General features: G+C 41.4%; 2 protein-coding genes across 4 annotated transcripts in view; one reads left to right on the forward strand and one right to left on the reverse strand.

Moving 5' to 3' along the window:
- Window positions 1-16,334, reverse strand: part of LOC122327734 (CUGBP Elav-like family member 5) — a 1,183,696-nt gene that overhangs the window by 406,889 nt on the left and 760,473 nt on the right. The gene's annotated exons all lie outside the window — the stretch shown is intronic.
- onecut3a (one cut homeobox 3a) lies at window positions 413-16,177 on the forward strand. Its single transcript, XM_043223288.1, has 2 exons — window positions 413-2,070; window positions 11,892-16,177. The coding sequence occupies exons 1-2, from the start codon at window positions 1,023-1,025 to the stop codon at window positions 12,194-12,196; spliced, it is 1,353 nt and encodes a 450-aa protein (XP_043079223.1). The 5' UTR covers window positions 413-1,022; the 3' UTR covers window positions 12,197-16,177.

Raw genomic sequence — 16,334 nt, forward strand, 5'->3', positions numbered from 1 at the left:
GCGTTTTAATGCGTTTATTTTTTTCCGCCTTTTCAGCTCGCCAGTAATTACATCACGCGAGTTTCCGCCCAACGCGAACGCTTATTAAACCCGCAAACAGGCCGTTCGGTTGATAATGAAATTTCGTTAAACGTTTGGCAGCAATATGGCACGATTAATCATGTGATCTCGCGTCGTTCAAAAGGAATTTGACTATCTTATCTGCTTCGGGTTTGGGAAATCCATTAATATTTAACCATTAAGATGTGGCGCGCTGGCGCCGAGTTAAGCAACTTTATCAGGAGAAAACGATGAATCATGTCCATAAAGGAATCCCCAATAATTCAAAACAACACTGCTGGAGTCAAAGTGTGCAGATGTCACTCTATATGAGGGAAAAACTCAGACAGCAGAGGGATGGATTGTGAATCGCCCCTATTAGGTGTCTTTCGTCTGTACGACAGACAGTGTTGGTGACGTCAGTACTAGTCTGAAGTAGAGAGTGCATCCTTTAAAAAGGCTTTTACACCTTGATGAAGTTTCACATGGATGTTTTTGTTCTTGGGTTCTTTAGAAGGCATCTGCTGGCGCTTTAAGCGCGCCGGAAAGGCGATAGGCTAATAAAGACTTTTCTGAGCGACAAAACCAGCCCACGTGACCAATTTTGTTCTCGACAGAAAACACGGCTCTTTGCCGAACCCGAGAACCGTCGAAAAACCTCTATTTTGTGCCGCGCGCGCGCACCAGCGCACACAGGCACAGCACATCTTAATATATTGCGCGGTCACGTGGCAGACACTCTCACTCGGTCAGCCTCGACTGTCAGTAGTAAGACCCGCGCCACGGCGATAGATACAACCGTTTAGACGCCAGGCGTACGTACATGCGCGCGGTGAAATGCTGGATTGACTAACACCGAAGATCTCGGGGATCAATGGCGCGCGGCTTTGAGATCGTTTAAAATTTATTGGAAGGGAGAGTGTGAGAGAGAAAGGGAAGAGAGAGAGGGAGAGAGAGAGAGAAGAAAACGGTGTCTTTCAACAATGGAACTTACAATGGAAAACATTGGGAATCTGCACGGCGTGTCACACTCCCATCAAACCGGGGACTTGATGAACTCTCCACATGCGCGACAGTCGGCGACACATAGGAACTTGGTGTCATCGCACGGGAGGTCAGCGATGGTGTCCAGCATGGCCTCGATACTGGACGGGGCCGGGGAGTATCGCACGGACCATTCGCTGTCCGGTCCTCTGCATCCAGCGATGACCATGTCGTGCGATTCGAGCATGAGCCTGAGCAGCACTTACACCACGCTGACGCCGCTGCAGCACCATCTGCCTCCCATATCCAACGTCTCAGAGAAATTTCACCACCACCCGCACCCTCACGCTCACCACCATCCCGCGCACCAGCGTCTCGCCGCCGGGAACGTCAGCGGCAGCTTCACGCTGATGCGGGACGACCGGGGCCTCGCGTCTATGAGCAACCTATACGGCCACTATTCCAAAGACTTGTCCGGGATGGGACCGCCTTTATCGCCTCTTTCTAACGGCCTCGGGTCTTTGCACAACTCTCAGCAGGCTCTGAGCGCATACGGTCCGACCGCTCACCTGGGGAACGACAAGATGATTTCCACGGGAGGCTTCGAGACTCACGCTGCGATGCTCGGCCGCGGCGAGGAGCACCTGGCGCGGGGTTTAGGGGGCCACGGGGCGGGCATCATGTCTTCTCTCAACGGTATCAATCACCACCACGGTCACTCACATTCTCAGGCGAACGGCTCGGTGCTGTCGGAGCGGGACAGGCAGGCGGCGGGAGGCGGCGGACAGGGCGGTGGGTCGGGGCAGGTGGAGGAGATCAACACCAAAGAGGTGGCTCAGCGGATAACGGCGGAACTAAAGAGGTACAGCATCCCGCAGGCCATCTTTGCCCAGAGGATCTTGTGTCGCTCTCAAGGAACCCTCTCGGACCTCCTGCGGAATCCCAAACCCTGGAGTAAACTCAAGTCAGGTCGGGAGACGTTCAGACGGATGTGGAAGTGGCTCCAGGAGCCCGAGTTCCAGCGCATGTCGGCCCTTAGGCTTGCAGGTGAGTGAGGGCCATTTAAGTTTCCTCGTGGAAAAGAGGAAATCAAAACAATCACACAGAATCTATTAGCTTCACTCTTATCTCCTCACTCTTCAATAAGATAATCAATAGACCACGCATGGATTCTCAAACATTCTTTGTTCGTAATAGTTGTGCTTGAGTTCACCCAAAGGCGTCTGTTCCTATTTAAAAAAAAAAAAAAAACATTTAGAAAGCAGCCAAACAAACCTAGCATCCTTAAATGAATTCAAAGTTTTTAGGGGACATTTAAAATTATTCCAGTGCTGATTACATATTCGCTAAACGGATATAGGTACATAGCCACTGTCAAATTATTAGAACATGTTTAAGACCGAAAGCAAGAGAGATCAGTTAGCCTGTGTAAGAAAATAATACAAATATTAAAAAACATCTGTGGCCTATTGCAGGTGTTCAGGTTTGCTGTAGGCCTAACGTGTCATTTAGCGACTTGCAATACTTATAAAATAAAATAATAATAATAATAATAATATAGCAAAATATTTCTTTCGAAACAATTTGATTCAATTAACTTCAAAAGACAAATTGGTGTTCATACTTCCCACTCCGCTTAATTTCTTTTCCTGTCATTTCAAATCAAAACAGCACCGGCAAATGTGCGAGCTTGACTTTCTATTCGCTGAAAAGGAATAATCAGGTGTGTGTGCCGGACATCACCTTGGCAGAGGGGCCGCTGACCCGTCCAAACCTATCACCTCACGTCGTATTTCAGCTGTGGGTTCAATTAACCAGGATATAGTGGCATATTTTAGTTCCAGTCGATGCCCCGTTGAAAAGCACTTAATGGAATGTAAATTGTTCCTTTGCGCATTTAAAGTTGTTCTGGTAAATAAAGATTTAAACCCTATTCAATTGTCCTCTTAAGTGTCGTTGCTGTTAAAGCTAATTGGGCATCGAGATTCCCCCCCCCTTCCACACCCTATTAAAAGGAAGTTACCCTAAACGGAAGACAAACTCTATACTGCCACAGGTAGCAACTGTACACTAACTCTTTGTCTTTCGGGCAACTTATCTTTACTTTGCAGTGCGTCCACGTTAACAACGATTCACGATGCTGTCATTACGCTACACAAACGCTTTAAAGTGTGCGCCCTTAAATGCCTTTTACATGCGTAAAATATTCAAAACATCACTTTTTAAAATATATATATTTTATTTATTATTACCTATTGTTAATGCCGCATTGTGCCAAGCCATTCTTTAAATAAAATAATACCTTCTATAAAAATAAAAGCCCTTGCAGGTCTCGGATCTGTAGTAAAATTCAGCTCAATGAGGAATTACTATGGTATGCAAATAAGAAAAGCAAGCGCATTTAAATGAGCCATTATGCTCTATACGCGCATGTAGAAGTTGGGGGGTTGTGTTTCATAGAGAGTCTGGGAATACTCGTTCACTACACAAATCAATAAATTCAAATTACTATTCCAAATTCATCACAGTCACAAAAATCAATGCCGTGGCACTGCCTGGCTAATGTGAAAATGCCCGTGTCTGTGGGATCATTTGGTAGGGTTCTTCTGAGCCGCCGAAGCGTCCCTTTTTTTCCCTTTCCAATGCAATGCTAGTCAAAAACAAACACGAAGCACATTTTAGAATATACGAAATTAATACACAAATTAAGCGGAGTATATATGTCATGTCGGACGTGCCGCGCGTAACTGTGACAGAAAAATCGCAATCCCCGAATACTGCGCAATGCGCAATGTTTAAAGATTGCATTAACGATGAAAAACAATTCGCCTCAGCATCTGTGCTGTATTCCACACTCCATCTCAATGTATTTGGCCGAATCGATAAAGCGATCGATAAAGATAGCCAGTACATCTATCAATTATACCGGCTCAGCACTCTCTCCCAGCGGACTCTGGATTTACCTACTGTTTCGTTTAGCAGGAAGGATGCAGATTTTACTGTGCATCGTGTGGGATCTCCCTGTAGTCACGAGCGCGAGAGAGGAAAAGCAACACAATAAAACAATATGTGTTTATACGCAATGCACCACGCGAGATGGTAAATCATATCAATTTAAACTAAATGCCGTGTGAGGCCTGTTTTCTGAATTGCTTGCCTAGCAGCGTCCTTGCGGGGATTCTGCTCGCCCCCTTGCCCTTCTGGGTTTTCCTAAACCACAGTTTCTGTTAAACTACAAAGATGAGAATTATAAGAAATTGGGCGCAATCAGTCCATTTAGGATTGGTACTACGTGTTATATATATATATATATATATATATATATATATATATATATATATATATATATATATATATATATATATATACACACTTTAACACTTTGAAGTGGAGTGTTTGCTTTTCACTCAACATCATCATCATCATCATCCTCCTCCTCATCAAAACGACTTCCAGTCTCGCCTCCAGTTCCCAGCCCACGAGAATGGACGCAATTGATTTAGGATTAGCGAATCGAGGCATTTTCAGGGGAGAAGGGGTTTGGGCAGGCCAAGAAAATGATCGATGCTGACCTTAATAATTGATAGAGCCAGAAGTGAAAAATGAAGATGCGGTCACCTGTTTGGTAAACAAATGCACGTAAGCCGTTTTTAAATATGATTATTTCAGGATGCTCGAAGAGAATCTTTACTCTCGTGAAGATTTCATGAATACGGCTGCATCTGGAGAGCCACATCGCATGCCCTGTGCGACTAAAACAGTCTCGCATCGTAGTTTGGGTCTATATAACAAGCAGTGAATTTGTATTGATTTCCATTCCTCGGTTTGCTATTTCAATAGCTCGAGTTGAACCACACGGAAGAAACTTCACTTTCGTCCCCTCCCCCCCTTTGGCCTGCTGTCTTATTCTAATTTTAAAAATAGCCTTTCTCCATTGTGCGCAATATTTAATGACTCACAGTGAATCGACATTTAAATTAATTTTTTTCATATTCCAGTTAAGGTTCATCCTCAAAGGTTAATTTCAAAGAGGTGAAGCTTAAATCCAACACGCTGGTGTTTATGTGCGAATCTAAAAAGTGCGAATAGTAAATAAAGAGGTAGCTACTTCTGTTCTGACTTCAAAGGCAAAGCGCATGATGAGCGAACTGTTGCTATGGCAACCTCGCTACTTCGCACGTAAATTTAGTAAATAGCGACTTCTCAAAATTTGTGCTCCTCAAAAATCATTAGGCGTTCTTGCAGCCTATATAAAACAATACATAAAAAAAATTATTCGCAAACAACGTGCATATGCGCTCGTGACGGTTGCATCTACATTTACATTTATGTCCTGATATGGCATGTTTAGTCTGCTTTACATCGTGATGTTTTTAACCTTATTTGCAACGGTAAATGCTATTATGATACAACACACAGTATCCTAGCCTATGTTAAATCTTAAACCATCTCCTTACTCCCGCGGTTTAAAACAACTGATGACTGAGTAACATATGTACACGCCGCCATAAGATCTAACACTGTTGCTCTAAAATGCGCGCGGTACTGTCTCCGCGAGCTTAGATTTTCATGATCAATCTCTGTGCTCGCCCGCCAAAATGGATCGATAGGAGAGAGTGACCTTTAAATCAAATTGCTAAGAGACCGTGCCGCCTAGGAGGAGAGCATCAAAGGGTTAAATTGCATTGCGTCACCACTAAATTTTACCAAGGGGGGGATTTAATAATTTTATCAAAGCTGATATTACAGAACAACACCTCCCACTCGATTGAGTCACGGCCAAAACACTTGGGCATGCAGTAAATATACTTTACTTTATGCCTTTATCTGATGCATCCTTAGAGTGACCTGAAAGCTATAGATCTGCTATAAACACAAAAGCTATTTTTCTTACTTTGCCTGTCAGGGTAATTTATTTGGTCACATCATATTAAAATGCCATACTATTTTATTTAATTTGAATTTACAGTTTGACATAACGCAATGCACGTCAACTGTCTATAATATGTATATATGAATATAATTCCAAAAATAATTTTCTTAAAAACATTTTTTTTTAGAATGGCAAACTTTAAAATTTTTCAATATATGTGTATTTTTACGTACATGGAGGCACAGCCTTTAATTGGCAAAAACAATAACAAAACCTAATCCTATGCATAAAAATAAAAGATTCAAACTGACCAGTGTGGTCAGATTCAAAACCACACATATCCTCCAGAGGCTGAGAGACTGGCTGGTTACTGACACATCTTGAGGCATCAAGGGCCATTTTACAACGCAGTGACTCTCTTGGTGTGCCATTACACCATTTACACACGCGCTGAGCCCACAACATGCCAGATTAGTCAATCAGACCAACTTGTAAAAGCTGTTATACCCGGAACATCGTTTAGTGGTACAGCTCTGTCAAGAGCTTTAGTCGGTCTGCGTTTTGAAATATTCCTTGAAGTTACAGTCTAACAAATAAAGACTCTAATAATGATTCCTCAGATTCCAAAAAAAGGCATCCTTCCTAGAAAGCACCTACCAGAACCATTTTTGCTGTGTATGGTTCTTCGGAGATGAAAAATTATTTTTGATGTTGCAACGGGTTCAGATCACACAGTACAAAAGAAGTGTAAAAAATTTTGACTGGACTTTTTTTTTTTCTGTAGAGTGTTGAGCGTGTTCAATGACAGCTTGAGTCCGCACAACCTATTGATCAATCCTGTGGTATTTTCAGAGGTTTAAAATGTTCTTTCAAGACTTTGTGGAGGGTGTTTGGTCCCTCAACCTTTCAGACCTCTTAAACTCACTTCACTGTAATTGCGGGTCAAGCGGTCTTTACAACCGAACACATGCCGATGTGTCAATACGCCTAGAGAGGATGTTTAACTTAAACAAGTTTTATTAGAACGTTCAATTATTGATCTCAAGGCAACAGTCACGTGTTATGATCCTGTCAACATTAATGAGACGAGTGAGAAACGCTTAGTTCTTTAAACGAATGTCTTGAGTACTAACTTCTACAGTAGTTAACCTACAGGTTTTGGCCCTTTACCTCACTCACCGCCCGCCTTCGTGGCTAACTCAGCAGAATCAGCCCCTGTCAAAACATCGACCTTTGAGACGATTAGCACCAAGTCACGCTGATAAAACCGGCGGACATCCAATAAATCAAATCAGAGAGAAAGATAAAATCAATCCATGATAAGTCCTAAAGAAATGGTAGCCTGCCAATGGGTTGTTTTAAAGGTGAGAGACTTTTAATGTCATGTGCTTGTTTAGTCAGACCACTGAAAAAAAGCGTAAAAAGGTTTAACCTCATTAGTAATGTTCTAGAGTGACAACAAGCCTCACCCACGTCATACTAACCTCGCAGCTGTAGCGTTTCCCAATCCAGACTCTCTAACTCACAGATTATCCATTGTGGGTTTTAATTTTCACACTCACGTCTGTGTAATTGCATTTATGTAAAAAAATATTTAGATTGCAAACACGCATACTCATGCAAAACACACCGCGGTTGCTGATGGAAGCGATTCATATTCATACAAGGGCAATTTCATGACACGCTGATTTTTTAACCACCACTGGATAGGCCTCTATGGGAGCAACTCCGCTCCCGATTTCAGCTCAGCCGCACTCCATGCATCGATCCTAGGCAGACTGGTCGGCTGAGCGGCGCGGCCAGCCATCGATCCCTGCACTCCCTCAGTCCTCCCACTTGAAATCCAAGAGAGTGCACATACACCTCCAGCTTTCACAGGAGACACCATTTATTTATTTATTTAGACTTTGTGAAGTCGAGAACCCTCGGATTGAACCGTTATTACAGCTCCAATTAGCCATGATGATGAACCCAGCTTTAACCATCAAAGACATGAACCTGCCATGGGCCTATAAAGAAAATTGTATTCCTATACTTCAAACATGTTATGGCTGCCTACAGTGAAACGTAAGGGGCAAGCCATAAATGTACTACCCATCAAAGACACAAACTGTATTCCACAATATCAATAATTTATCATATGGCAAGGATACCTATCACACGATTTAAACATATGATAGAGTATAGATAGGGCACTCAGGGTGCAACAATTAGGGTCATTAAGGCAATGAAGGCCAAGAAGTCTATAGGCTGTACCTTTCAGTTTCACAAAAGTTACTTGCTATAGCAACAGAACGCTGACCGAACGCTTTTCATTAAGAACTAGGGTTATTATTGTTTCATATTAAAGTACAGAATTTTTTTTTCCAATCTCCCACCTAAAAATCATCCGCACGCGCACCGAAAATATTTGCACGATAGATATCTACGCATTAACGTCGTAACCTACGACATAACATTTTATTAAAGTCGTTTATATTTCCATCGTTTTACGTATTCCATATTCTCTTCGTCAACGCAAATATTCTGACTCACGGCTAATGGTTTGCTATAACGTGTCGGCTTCAATAACCAACCGACTTTCTTAACGGGTTGAGTTATTTCAAATTACCTGAACATTAGCATGCTGATCTTTTCTTATTGCATTACGCTAAATTCAGTCGAGTATTTAGAGAGAGCCTCGAGCACAACGTTGTTTACGAGAAGAGCTTACTAATTATAACACAATATCCTAGCAGACAAAAAAATGGCGAAGAAGAGAAGAAAAAAAAGAAACGGACGCATAAAGTGTTATTTCTTTTAAAACCGGCGTCTCGTTGAGTTTTTTCAGTTAATCAAATATTTGCATACGTTTTATACAGGCTACACTTTTTCGCATCATATTTGCTGAGCTTTAATAATGATAATAATTACAATCCCCTGGGCCTTACAATAAAAATACTTACAATAATGAAAGACAAAAGCACGAATCTAAGTGATGTCATTACATATGTACACAGCCGAACAGACCAAACCTCGTTTATTACAAATAAATAAGCGTTAGGCATACATTTGCGGTAAATACGGAGTCGTTTAAAGACGTACCTGCGGTTGGCCAACGTCCCACATCGACACTAATTAACGCTATCACGGGCCATACATAAATGAGCTTGTAGCTGTGTTTTTTAGTCATTATTCAGAGTCTGCAGCGTGTCCTCGTTTGTCATTCCCCACCCTGCTCAGCACGCAGCGCTATTAAATTGGTATTATTTCGAATTTAGACTCAGCGCCCCATTGGTACAAGGCAGGCCTACCACCGTTTCTGGCTCATTACCAGAACAATTTTCACGGAACTATAATTAATTAGATGAAATGAATTTCAAAAACGAATTATTTACGGATCCATCGACCGGTATTGAGCACCGCAGGCCTACCCCACTATCGCCGGTGCAAGCCGAGGCAAGTCAGAAACTGCCCTGCTAGAGAACAGACACGGGCGCGGAAAAGTTCGGAGGCGGCTATATATATATATAAATCACAGCCTAATTATTTGACAAATTCTTTCTTATTATTGTCCTTTTATAATGTAGGGCCTACAATTACACACATTCTTTAAAATTCCCATCTGCATCACGAACAACAATAATTGCTCGTTTTATCAATTTGTCTTGTTTTGTCGGTAGTCAGCTATGTTATTACGCTGCATGCGGTTAGGCCCAACCACTCATTATTTAAAAAAAAAAAAGATGATATTAATAGAATATAAAAATGATCTTTCTATAGTATCATGACCTTGAGTACAAGACTAATAATGGCTAAACCAACTGTAAAACTGTCAACCCTGTTATGTTTATGTAATGTTTTTTTTTTAAAGAAATACTAACTCCCAACATTTTTACGTTTTACTTCAGTTTATATATATATATATATATATATATATATATATATATATATATATATATATATATATATATATATATATATATAACCAAAAAGGTATTTCTTTGTATAATAGTATTGAAAATATAAAAGAAATGTATATAAAAAAGAAACCTATACAAAAAGAATATAGCATGAAAGAATCCATACAGACAGTTCTATTTAGAATTTGTGAAGTTTTTCAAACGTGGTAATAAGAGAATTTGTGAAAAATCCCATCCAAATGTTTTAATTCACTCTTTTGTCACTCATCGGGTTATTTCTTTCTGTACAATATATTTCTGCTTCTGTCCCACTCTCTGCTCACTGTAGCTCTAAAGTCTGCATCTATCGATTTTCTCCTTTTCTACGCCGAGCTTGGTTCAGTAATCAGGGCCCCCTTCCCAACCGATCGATCAATATCGATTACAAAATCTTACGCCTGTAAACCGTTTACACCAGGGAATAGCGCCAGCGACACCTGCTGGTAGATTTCAACCAAAACACAGCCTGGTTTTGTTGGATATAAATATTTCAAAATAGCGTTGGAGTACTGAAAACCGCCGACGAAAAGCGAACGACGTTCAACAACAAAAGCCACCAGTAAATCTTGCTGAAAGCTCGCCTTCTTCGGATACGCTGAGGTTTGCGTTTTCAGGAGTATTTATTTCAGGCGGGCGACTCATTACGATTTAAAAGTCGTTAAAGCTTCATCATTCACGTTAGACTGCGCGCTCGGAGACGCCTTTATGCGATAGAAGTAATGTTATGCGAAAAAAATATTATAGGCACCGTTAAAGTACCGTCAACATTTATACGGTACACTTAAGGTGTACAATGCATTTAATCCAAAGCGCTCGTGTATGTGTGTGTGTGTGTGGCTGATATGGAATCTGAATATGATGGATGCGGTCCAGGCAGTTAGACGCCTGTAGTAAACAGATTTGACTGCGAGAGGTGACGTGATCAATGGGCCCCAGCTCAGTGTAATTAGATACATGGCACCACAGTTTGGCTCCAGTCACTCCACAAACACACACAGACAGATCAAATCCGAGTAAGATGCAAAGAGCTTCTGCTTTTACAGGCGATTGAGGCGGCTGGGTAAGAAATGAATGATCCATTCACAAAAAAAAAAAAAAAAAAAAAAAACGCTGAGAGAAGCAAAAGGTCCAATGTGGGTGCATTGGAAAACAAACTAATAATAAAACATGCAAAGTAAAAATAAACAAAGTGTTTTAAAAAAGAAAGAAAGAGAAGGCATTTGATTTCCTTTGCATGTAATAAAATGATTCGTACTTGTGAGCTGTAAAGGAAACGAAACGTTTCTTGGCATACTCGTGTTTCCTAACACTTTGGAACAACACTCGCTGTGTTTACTGCCCTCAAGTAGGCAGCCAGAATCTCTCTCTCTGCATTGCCAGGACAGAACATACAGGGAGGTGGTGGTGTGAGTTAAAGGCAGTTCGAAAATACTCTGCCTCTCTTAGGTCCGTGCCCTCCAGTGGCCTCTGTTTGAAGTCGCAGACTACAGACCTGCTGGAGGGGCGTTCAGACCGAAGTCTCTGTGGACAACCCCACCTCCAAAAACAGACACATACACACTAAAATAGGATGAGTCAATACCCCCCTTGCGTCTTTCCTTTTTTATTTCTCTTTTTTTTCTTTTCTTTCTCTCTCTCTCTCTTTTCTTTCTTTTTTTCTCTCACACACAAAGACCCCTACTTTTGTATACCAGTCACTCGCACTCCTACTGTGAGCCCAAACTGCATTAATATTGAATCAAACAGCAGTGTCTCCAACGACCAGGCTGAGGTGCTCACCGCTGGCCTGCTCTGTCTGCTCTCTTTAAAGGGATGATTTTTGACCTCCGGGGAGATAGAATGGATTTGTCTTAAATCACTATTAATCCACAGCCAAACAGGAGAGTCTGAACATTTCGACTCCCTGTGAAGCCGTTCATCTATGGAATCTGCTCTCAAATAGGGCATTTCAGTATGTAGAGCAAACAGGAGGCTAATGAATTTTTTTCTTCTTCATTTCCTTTGTCTACTTACCTTTCCCTGATCTTTCTTGTTCATCCCCCTGATCCCCACAGCTTGCAAACGTAAGGAACAGGAGCAGCACAAGGAACGCAATATGGCACCCAAGAAGCAGCGCTTGGTCTTCACCGACCTGCAGCGCCGCACACTCATCGCCATTTTCAAGGAGAACAAGCGGCCCTCAAAGGAAATGCAGCTGACCATCTCACAGCAGCTGGGACTGGAACTCAGCACCGTCAGCAACTTCTTCATGAATGCACGTCGCCGCTGCGTTGACCGCTGGCATGAGGAACACCATCACGGCCACGTAGCCAGTCCCAGCCAGCCAGGCACCTCTGCCACCACCTTCTCCAAGGCTTAAATCTAAATCCCTTTTCCCCTGGGCGGCTGAGACTGGACCGGTCCAACCTCACAGTCACCCGTTGCGTGCCAATCAATCCCACTGCTGCCAAAAATGGCGACGTTTCATGTTAAATGCAACCTTTTACTTTGGGACTGTTATGAAATCAAGCCAAACATCTCCATATGGAAAAAGCACCACATAATATTCACGTAAACCACGACAGAGTGAGCTGAAATGGTCTGTTTGTGCGGTTGAGGGCAAACGAGCACTTTCACAGCTCACAGCACAGAAGGCTTGTTACTCAAGCAAGGTTGTCAAAGAAAGCCACCACCTGCATCATCACTCTCGGGCCCATGGCGGCACAATTCCCTAATGGCCAGTTGTTTCACTGAGGCTCTCAGATCATATGCTAAGCTAATGAATTGAGAGACTAATCGATACAGGCAGAAAAGCGAAGGAGGTCGACCTCTACTGAAGGTGAAATGGAACGAGCTCCCACAACAAGGACTCGAACGTTCACCCAGCATGGCTCTCCATACGGTTTATTTTGCACAGATGGAAATGGAGGGCTAGACTGCGATGTTTCATGGCACTTGTGGTTAACACATGTTCTTATAATCCAAACTGTCCGTAATGCAACAAGCAAACCAGTCAACTTCAAGTCTGGGGGACGAAATACTGGACCATTTTTAGCAAAAGGTGCACCCTTTCTGACTGTGACCTATGATATTTCAACTATGAATAGAATATTTTTCATTCCGTATAGGTACACAATAGGCCAAATGTCAAGACAGGTACAGCCAAACACAACGAGGCACATTTTAACCACGTATGGAAATATTTGTTACAAATTGCTACATCCACACGCAACTGAAATCTTACTGACAAATCAAATATTTTGTTTATCCTGTAAAGTGGACAAGGGGTAAACACAGTTCAAAATGTTACATTAAATCTAGTGCCAATAACGTTTGCCTTAATATAATATAAAAGTTCACGTACTCTCAGCCAGAGTCCACTCCCAAACTGGCATTATGTGCCATAGCAACCAACAATCATCTTTTAAAAAGAATTAGAATCTTTTTTAAAACAAAAATAATCAATGCTTTAAATCATTCAGTACAGATAGTCTATAATAAATCCATCTGAAAAGGTAGAAATATCTCTACAGCAACAGAACAGAAACACAGAAAAACACTAAAAAAAACTGTTTCTCCTCTTTAACCCCTAAACCCCTATTTTTCTTTTGATCTCTCTCCCAGTTGTGTTCTCTTCGTAATATTAAAGCGGGTAATTGGTACAAAATATTTCTATTTCTTATTAAACTTGTGATCTGTGCAAATGTAAGGCACTTTGTTGATCATTTGGAAAATTCATTAAAAAAAGGACTTTCTAAAAGAGTAACCAAACATGGGAGGACTGCAGCTGGACATCTCTGCATTGCATGTGAACTACCACAGGTCATAACGCAAGGAACTTTCACTGACCATGAAAGAGAAAACGCTTTCTCTTGGCTCTGTTGAAGAGCAAACGAACCAAACCAAAAAAAAACATGAATTCCACCCGAAAATTCTCCCAAAATCCTCAAAAAACCCTGCCAAATGGGTGTGAAACAAGGGCACAACCTTACCTCCGTGGGGGGATGTTCAAAATCGAAGAGGAGTCTTTTTTTAGTGTCTTTGAATGCAACAGTAGCATTTCTGGAAATGTTGCAGGACTTGCTGGACAGATAAAAGTTGGCACTGTTAATGCAATGATGCTCTGAGCATTGATTTATAAGCAGGCCCAGATGGAATCTACAAAATTTTCAGGAGACAAATCAGCAGAATTAATTCAAACAAGGTGCAATGTGTAGCTGAAAGCATAATCAAATTAGCCCAAATATTTAATAAATGGACATTCGAGGGGCAGCAGATGTGCAGAACTTTGTAAATGACCAACTCTGTGGAAATCTGCCACAGAATTTTATACTTAAGATTCCGCGTGGGCCTGATTATGAGCATTAAGAGAGAGCAGATTTGTGCTACACAAATCAGCAGGCATCTGTATGTACATTAGCTGATAAAACGGACCTTTTGTTTGTAGTGAGAACCAGTGTGGCTACCTCACTGAGCTGGGTGGTTTGTGAAACAGCCACTGATACCAAAGATTCTTTGACCTGCCAGTCCTGTGCTGCCAAAGGGAGGAATACACACCAAACACCAAAAGCCCAATAGCATCACCAAAGCTGTTACAGATGTAAACAAACGTATTACGTAAATTAATTTTCACGTAAAGGTGATATATACATACTGATACAGTGCAGTCAGACTGCATAGCGCCACACCGAGGGATGCGGCTGCTGTGCAGATTGAGTTGAGTGCCTTTTTCCTTCAACAACGGGTGGGACTGCTCTGAAATACACACGCACGCACACACACACAAGAAGCACACACACACACACACACACACACACACACCTCGACAGTTTACACACGGGCGAAACGCGTTTCAGGTCCGTCTCGCTGGTTTTTCATCGTGTTTCTATGTAAAGACGCGCCGCGCTGGCGTTTCGACCGTTGAGCCGCTTCCCGCGCTATTTTGAATGTGTCGCGCGGGACTGCCATTTTCAGTTATTTTCCATTTCTAACGCGGCGTCTCGCGTATTTTGGACGTCTGCTGTGTGAACGAGACCTTACATACTCACGCCTACATGCAATTGTACGGTACGCAGGCATACAGGCATTGAACCAGGGTACGATTTTAACGTTAGTTTGATATAAACTGGTGTTTAAGCACTTTATAATGCCAACTTTATTATTTTTCCAGTATCACTTGATTAATTATTTGGGCTAACGGCCAGGTTTATATCGCATTAAGCTTGTCTTGAGAGTGAGGCCGGTTTATTTTATGTGCACTACAAAATATCTTTCTCTGTTAGCATCGTGTACTTGTACCCTGATTTCACTGAGTATGCCGCAGTACCGTACACACATATGGCCTATTTTCAGGAGCACTTTCTAATTTAAATCAAGATATATCATAAATCAATTTCTAAAATACCAGACGTGACTTTAATCTGAACAAATTCTCAGCTACAATTTTAGTCCGGAACAGGTTCAGAATAAGCTCAGGTTTAGAATTTTTGGGTAATTTGATTATCAAAGATTTAAATAGTGATTCAGGAGAAGTGGCCATTTTGAAAAACACATTAAACCAGTTCCCTCATTTATTTCTCCCGTTGGAAACCACACAGACTTGGCAGGAAGGTGTTGACAATTGATTCTGAAATACCTCAAATGTTTTGTGTAAAGTTTATGTAATTTAGATTAAACTAATGCTAATTACAATGAGTACACTAACACTACTAAGACTAATAATAGTTAGTTTTTGAACTTGTGACTTGAAGCTTTATACTGTTAAATTGTGTTTATGTTGGTGTTGTTGTTTGGTTTTACTCATTTGCCAATTTCTTGTTTATTATTATTGTTGTTATTATTTTGATCAATGGCGGTATGTAATTTCTTTATAAAAGAAAGACATTTGAATGTTTAGACACACCATGAAGGAAAAGGATTTGAGAGTGAAAGCAAGCAAAAAAAAAAAAAAAAAAAAAATGAAACAACATTTTTTTTTGAAAGATGACAAAAAAAGAGCGAAATCACAAATACGCTGAAATTCCAATATATGCATCAATTTTCTAATATTTTGTTTCAGCATTATTCAAACCTTATCCAAATCGTTTTTTTTCTTTATTTAAAGCTTGATTGTGTTAAGTGCTCCTAGCATTAATTTAAAAAAAATGAAAAAACAACTCCTCCCATTCGAAGTGGTGGGGACACTTTTTTTCTGCATGACTATTGTATACTGTATAGAGTAAAGCTGGATTGACCTGGACTTTGGTGGGAGTGACTAGGACGACTAGACCCCGGGGGAAGTTGGACATGGGTGGGAAGGGTGGTACAAGTGTTGGAGGGGTCTTTGTTTTGTAGAGTTTTCTGTCACTGTTGTTTTTCACTGGTTGTGTGCATGTATCGTTGCAGCCCTTTCTGCCCTCCTTGTATTTCTTTTGTGTATATAACTCTTTATAACGGGCCATGACCGTGTATCCTGGGCGACTGAACTTGGTCACGGACCCCTATGTACACACGTCTCCTCTTCTGAAATGTAATCTTGT

Source organism: Puntigrus tetrazona, chromosome 22 (genome assembly GCF_018831695.1).
Source record: "Puntigrus tetrazona isolate hp1 chromosome 22, ASM1883169v1, whole genome shotgun sequence".
NCBI classification, from domain to species: Eukaryota; Metazoa; Chordata; class Actinopteri; order Cypriniformes; family Cyprinidae; genus Puntigrus; species Puntigrus tetrazona.